This window comes from Teleopsis dalmanni, chromosome 1 (genome assembly GCF_002237135.1).
Source record: "Teleopsis dalmanni isolate 2A chromosome 1, ASM223713v2, whole genome shotgun sequence".
Classification (NCBI taxonomy): domain Eukaryota; kingdom Metazoa; phylum Arthropoda; class Insecta; order Diptera; family Diopsidae; genus Teleopsis; species Teleopsis dalmanni.
In genome coordinates this window covers 85,379,026-85,386,508 of record NC_051846.1, presented here as the reverse complement: position 1 = coordinate 85,386,508, position 7,483 = coordinate 85,379,026, and the positions used below count along the sequence as shown (strand labels likewise).

Here is a 7,483-nt window from a genome sequence, read left to right as displayed (position 1 = left end):
ATTATTAAGTTGGCGATCAATATTTTTTATGGTATCAATAAATTTGGTCAAGGAAAAAATCTTCTTTTGTGTTTTGAGGTTGTGACTCTGGGATATGTGGGTTATATGATGCAATATGATCATAATCGATATTCTATTATAGAGTATGCAATTAATTCCTGCCGATCAAAATTTTAAATATTTCTTATAATCTCACTAAAAACGTCTTTAAACTATATAAGAAAAAAAAATTTATAGGTAAAAATGGTTTTGTTTTTCAAAAATTTCTCCAGTTAAATTTTTGCATACGCTTGAAGAAATTATTGAAATATTTTTCTTACAGTGACGTTGGTAGCTCAAAACATGGTTTTTGAAGGCATCATTAGCTTCTTCTGACGATGAAAATCATTGTCTGTATAGTTAATCCATGATGTATAGAAACAGAAAGAAATAATTAGATGCCAAGTCGCGACTGTACGATGCCGACTCACATGACAGTAGTGTTGCGTGATCTAAAGACTTATTAGGTGTCATATGTAAAACCAAATTGGTGGACATTTTGAAAAATTATACTTGCTTAAGATTTACATCAACATATCTATACTCGGTCAAGTTTTTCTGTAAATTTTATGTTGTAACTATATTGTTATAAAATATATACTCGTTTTTGAAATATCCATTTATGTTCTTTGATTTCGTATCTTCCTGGCGAATGGGAAGACACTAATTCTAACTGGATAAAAAGTGGTTATTAAAGTTAAGTTTAATTATTACACATCGCACGATAATTATCCAAGAAATGTTTCAAAAAAGTTGTACACCAATGCAAACTGTAACCAGTTTACTCGAGTCATGTTTCTATATATTTTATTACATGGTGCTTATCTCACATAGTAAAGGTAAGACACTATTCAATAATTTTCGAGTATTAGCGGAAGTTAATATCAACAAACATATGCCTATATGTTTGTTCCTAAACCGTTGATATTGGATCTAACCGTAGTGTGCTTAAAAAATCGGATAATCACTTTTCCGATCAACGCACCGCAAAAGTTTTAATTTGACTTATGGAGAATTACCACTTAAATTAACCAAACAACCAGCGAACAATTTTTAAACATGCATATATAATGGAAAAGATACACAATGTGGAAATTTGTGTCACATTAACTGAAAGGCACTGATCCCTAAAATGTCGATGATCGGTACTTAGTGTTCAAAGAGCAGACTAAGAAAAGACTTTTGCATGAAATAGTTGAGGCAGACAAAACATTGATTGTTTTCGGTAATTCCGAATATAAGTCAATAAGGTAATGTTACACATTTGATGAGTATAACCTTGACTTTTAAAGAAAGCTTTGGTGAAAAAATAGCCGAGATAAGCTAATAAACACAGTAGAATAAATCGTCAACATCAAAACCAGATCAATATTTGTAAAATTTGTATACCAGGAAGATTCAAATTGAGAAATATAATTAGACTTTAGTATTGGTCGAACATTATGTTACTATAAGAAATCAATATACCATATGTTGATGGTAATGGGAACCATGGTGAATGAGGAATTCTTCAGTAATTTTGAAAATGTCAGAAATAGGTTATTAGACTAGATTATTTCTAAAGAGAAATAAATAAAATAAAGAAAGAAATTTCTTTCACGGCGGAATTCGTGTGTTGCATGAAAATGAGAGTTTCGAATGCGTAATGAATAGTCGTATTGAATGGGAATTTTTTTCTAATGATAAAAATAAGATATGCATTTATGGATCGAAGCATAATGCATACAATAATATTTTTCAAAAACGAGTCGGTTTATTTTATCAGACTTACCTATTTTTATTTAATTATAAGGTAACTGATGCATTTTAGAAACGAATTAAATTTATTAAATATCGTTGAGACAACTTTTATAATATTTTATAAATGTCTCAATAATGAATTGATTAACTAAACAATTTATTGTATACACTTATGTACAGCGTTTATAGGTACTATAATATCGAGTTGCTTTCTATAGAAGAAAGCTAAGAACAAATTTCGGTGTTTGAGTAATTATAATTTCTTCTAATTGGAAGTTATTAATTACTTACTAACTTCTATGTAAGCTACGTATAAAATGTGTTTATATAAATAAAGACAATACATATATTTTATAGACGATATTACTTTATTTACTTTACAAAATATTTAAATACAATGAAAAATTTTGACTAATATTCACTAAGCAAAACACTATATATAAAAATTACTATAAATATTTTAAGAACTGTGCAAACTACAAACTAAAAGATGCCTGTATAATGAACAAAAAGTATTATATCTATATAATAATTATATATAGTAAACACTTATATATATAAATAGTTTATGAATAAAACATGTTCAAACAAATTGATTAAAAATAAATATTAATAATTATTTTTAATGAATTTCATTCGTGGAAGAACGTTGCAGGTCTGGTATTAGATTTACTTACTACTACAACTAAGCATTAAACAACCAGCTTATTCGAAGTCTATAATATACTCAGCAAATATTTATAAAAATACAATTTCACTTTTAAACAATAAATTACAAAATTCCGATATATATTTAAATATCTATATATATTATATATCTATATATATAGTACAAATACACATATCGGTAGATTCATTTTGGTAGCTTTATTTATTTTTAATGGCTCCTAAGCTGCCGCCAAGATTAGTGCTTGCACTTGCGTTACTTTGGCCCAGGCCATTCATTAGGCTCGTGTTCATTGGCACGGGAGAGCTCAGTTGTTGTCGGAAGTTGCTCATACCGCTGGGCTTGCGTTGCTTAATGCGTTGCTGCAAAGCTTGAAGCAAACCAGATAGTACATCATGATTTGGTATTTTCTTAGCGAATAAAAGTCTCTTTACAGAATCATCATATGTAAGTAGAGCAACCATATTCTGTAATAGAAAGCCTTGACAGTACTCTAGTAGTTTATGCGCATTGTAAACCTAAAATTGTAAAAAAAAATTAAATTTATTGCATATATTTACTTTGGATATATATTTAACTTACCTTAGCGTGTATATACATGGCCACTACATTGTCAATATCGATCATTTCCGAGCATCTGGCCTCGGTGTAACGTAGTAAACCTTCCAATTGGAAGAAACTTGCTGCTGCCATAAGTTCTAGCACATCGCTGTGTGACACATCTAAAGTACTACAGCCACCACTGTATAGATACTGCATTACCAACTGGAATATGTGATACCGGATATCATTGATTTGCACTGTTGGTGTATTCCCATCGCTCAGTTTCGAGCTGAGCATATTTTGAAAACGTGGTGAAGCGGTAACTAACACAATCTTGTGACCATAAAATATTTTACTCTCAACTCTGAAAAATTAGAATTAAGAAGTTAATTACAAAGTTTTAGTAACAAAACTTAAATTAATAAAGTAAATTAAACTCAAAAATAAATTCATTAAACGATCTTTAAAGCTACAAAAATAATATTAAAAAGTATCTAAAGTCCTGTTTTTGTTAAGGTAGTGGGCTTGTTATTATAAGCCCATATTCCACCTCAGATCTATTTTATACTCTTTATATTTAATAAAAATAAAGTATGGTGTTCTCAAGCCACTTACCTAAAAGTAACATCACTAAGTTCTGGGTTATTAACAAATTTAGGATCAATGCGAGAGCTATTAACAGTTTGTAGAGCTGGTTCCTTAATATTCTTGATTGATTCCCAACCGAAACAGGTTGCAAATATATCGGCCAACAATAAAGTGGTACCCTCATTTTTACTGTATCGGAAAATATTAAAAAGTAACGGTAAGCATTCGCTAACAAATTGTGCACTGTAATCATCAGGACAGACTTGAAGAAAATCTTGCAACAGCTGATCTATAACTGCATCCAACCGTAATTCATGTGCTGCAGCTAGTGCATGCATCCAACAATGCAATGTCCATGGAACTCCTAAAGTGCGCAATTCTATTGTAATATCTGTTGAAAAAAATGTGAAATCTTACAATAACTCCAATAAAATTAAATTTAAGAACCTACCTAAGTGATTGTTTTCGGCACTGTGATACATGGCCTCCTGCAAACTCTTTATCTGAGTCTTATTAAGCGTCAGTGGCACATCATTTGCTGTTTGCCGTTCATTTGCAGCGCCTGTTCTAGTATTATTTGCCGGTTCACCTTCAGCCAGCATTTCTTCTAATGAGAGCACATCACGTGAGCCTGGCGACATTGGTGTGGAGAGTAATTTTCTAAGACAAGCACGTTGACCATGTGCTGCTGCAACTGATATGGCACTGAATGACCCTCGTTGTGCGGAGCCGGCAAAGCACATCGAGTCCTTTTGTTGCGTTGAAAGAAATGCATTGGCACCATGTGCTAGCAATAGCGACACCAGTTCAACATTACCAGAACCACAAGCTACTTGTAATGGTGTTAATGTACTTTTGTCTTCACTTAAACGGGCCCCTCCTTCCACTTTACCACCACGTTCTAGCAGCATACGTAAAGCTAAATAATTTGCGCGCGATGCAGCAAAAGTAACTGCAGTCCAGTGTTGCGTATCGGGATGTACAGCTGGACAACTTGTTTGATTAATTGCAGGTACTTCCACATTCGGATCGCATCCTGCATCTAAAAGTGCCTGTATAGCGATTTCATCATTGCGCAGACTAGCAATCATCAGAGCAGTCATGCCTGTGTGATTGAGTGTATCATAACGCGTAGAAGGCGGCAATAAATTTGATGCTTGTGCTAATAGTTCTGCACGTCCAGTTAACATCAACTTGAATGCCAAAGTAATAGTAGCACGTTTTCCCAGTTCCGCTGTGTCTTCACTGAGACTCGTTGCCAGTGTTGCCGTAGTGTTTGTATGTGTGAAATGTGTTTTCTTAGTTGGCAACTCTTCGTCATGGCCAATTGGACGCATGGGGCAATCTACACCGGGAAGTAGTAGACGTGCTGCTTGCATGACATCATCTTTGTCAATCATGGCCGCGCAACGATACTCAGCATGAGCGGACGCGACACGTAACCACTCAACCAAAGGTGGTAATACAACATACGCTCGTTCGTAACAAAGTTCTTGTACGTTTTGATTGCTGCTATTAGAGTTGCCGCTTGATTGGCCGCCAACATCACTCTGTTCCAGTTGCGAACATCGCATAAAATAGAAAAGCACTGAAAGTGCTGCATTTGATAATGCGGTGTGCTGAAATTTCTGTTGTGCACGTAGCGCCAAGTCTTTTAATTCGGTAATACTACCAACACAAGTAGTCAACAAGCAGGGCTCCAGGCTAGCATTACTTGCACTCGATGAACTAGCATGAGTGCCAGAGCCAAGTGAAGATTGACTGGCCCAACGTGGCATTGTAAGTGCACCAGAAGCAATGCGACCCGCATTTAAATGAGCGAACGGTTGCAACAAACCCCAAAGATCTCCAGAAGTGGCAATCGCATGTTCCAGTGCAGTTACTGTTAATTGATTTGTGCCATCAATTGGAAAACATTGCATCAATACTTCTTCTAGTAAATTTTCTAAGCCAGCACAAAGATAAACTGCCGCATACTCATGTACAAATTTAGCTAAACGCGCATCTACCATCCACCGATGAAACCGGCCCACCGGCAGTTGTAAACCTGCACGTGCTGACTTGCTTTGCTTTAAAGCGCTATCGCCAGGCACAGCGAACATAGCTGCAGCGCGTAAACAAGCCTTAATGCAGGAATCTGCCAATGCTGGACAAAGTACAATTTTAAAAGCGCCCGCAACTTCCTGTTTTGAACACAATCCTAAATTAGTTGACAGTCGCTGCACTTCCCTTGCTATACGTACTAAAGCACGTTGCAGCAGGTAACCTAATCGTGGCACTGTTTCAACAGATACGCGTTCAGCTTGTTCTTTAAAGCGACCATTACGTATGACACGTAAGATGCAATGTTGACTCCAAGGCGGATGTTGTAATTCTACAAGTCGATTATGTGAGTCTACCCAGACAAATTCATCGGCATTGGTTACATTTGTATTGACGGTCTCTAAGGAGGAGTAACGTCCTAAACGCCTTGCGGGCTCTGAACTTTCTGAACCGGCGCTTAAGCTGCTGTAAGTACTGGTGCTGGTTTGTGAACGCATTGTCAACTGTTGTATAGCAAGTTTTATATCTTCGAGGCCACTCCCACCCCAGGGTGCTTTGGCAGGTGTAGCGCGATGTCGTGCACGTGAATGATTTGTGCTTGCTCGTGAACGTGTACTTCGGTTAGTAACACCAGCGGCTAAACGATCTTCAGGTAATGGTCCTAACGCTACACCACCAGGCGATGAGCTGCCATGTCCGCCGGTGTCTGACATACTGGCATGACCAGATGAGCGATTTTCATCCGATGAACTATGACACTCTTGTACACGTTGAAGCGCGCGAAAATCATGATGGTGCGTGCGTGTCCCCAAATTTGGTTTCTGTGAACTTGGACTTTGTTGAAAACTTGCATCTGTAGGTATACCTATGTTGGAACTGTTTAGATTGGTTCCAATTTTCTCCGTAGTTTTTAGTTGAGCTCCAATATTTTGTTGTGCCAGGCTTGAACTTAGCATAGGTGGCTGTGATTTCACTGGTGTGCTTTGTACAGTTAAACGTGCTGGTCCTGCTACGGATCTATGTGGTACAGATTTGCTATTATGTGTTGAAATGCTGTTATGGCTCGTTGGAATAGTTGAATTAAGATTAATTGATTTTTGCGATTGTTGAAAGTTATCGAAATGTGTGCTGTTGTTAGGTGAATTAAGTACAATGGGTTTTGAATGAGACGTAGAGTTGTTTACACCTGGACGTTGTGCTACTTCTTTTGATATACGAGGTGCTGGTGTAGCCACTGCTGGACTTTGAATGCGTCCAGAGGAAACAAGTGCATTAATCATTGTTCCTGTTGCTGTTGTGGCAGATAAATTGGCATTGCTATGGGGAGTTGTGGGTAAGCCTGAAGCTGCTGCTGCTGTTAAAAGTGTTGTAGACTGCTGCGAGCTGTAGACGGGCATATTGCTTGTGGGTCTATAAAAGAAAAATAATTATTTTATTTGTGTGTGTGTGAGAACATTTTTTTGCATTTTGTTTTTATAGAATTGATTTGATTTTTATACAAACACTTTTAATTAGTTTAAATGTCTAGAAATTGTGTTTCAATATAGTATAATAGTTAACTGACTGTTAATAAAATTATTATTTTTTTCTTTTAGTTTAAATTATTACGTTATTAATATTTTTATGGTCTCTAAAAAAGTATTTGAGCTTTGATAGCATATTCATATCTTCCTATTCTGTTTTGCTTTGTTTTCTTTTATTGCATTATTTGTTATTTTATTGTTTTTATTTAAATTTTTTTTCTTATTAAAAACAGAAAACAAAACTATTTATTTAGAAAACAAAAATATTTGCAGTATGACCCAATTTTAATATTCTTTAAGTTTTTAGACAAAGGAGTCAGAAAATTATTTATTCGCCGCT

General features: G+C 35.5%; 2 protein-coding genes across 4 annotated transcripts in view; one reads left to right on the top strand and one right to left on the bottom strand.

The window, feature by feature from the left end:
- The window catches only part of LOC119668657 (teneurin-m), a 345,384-nt gene that overhangs the window by 70,898 nt on the left and 267,003 nt on the right, over window positions 1-7,483 (top strand). The gene's annotated exons all lie outside the window — the stretch shown is intronic.
- On the bottom strand, window positions 2,632-7,026 carry LOC119668659 (ankyrin repeat and BTB/POZ domain-containing protein 2-like). Its single transcript, XM_038078243.1, has 4 exons — window positions 4,029-7,026; window positions 3,605-3,968; window positions 3,029-3,353; window positions 2,632-2,964 (listed from the first exon to the last, which is right to left on the bottom strand). The coding sequence occupies exons 1-4, from the start codon at window positions 7,015-7,017 to the stop codon at window positions 2,647-2,649; spliced, it is 3,996 nt and encodes a 1,331-aa protein (XP_037934171.1). The 5' UTR covers window positions 7,018-7,026; the 3' UTR covers window positions 2,632-2,646.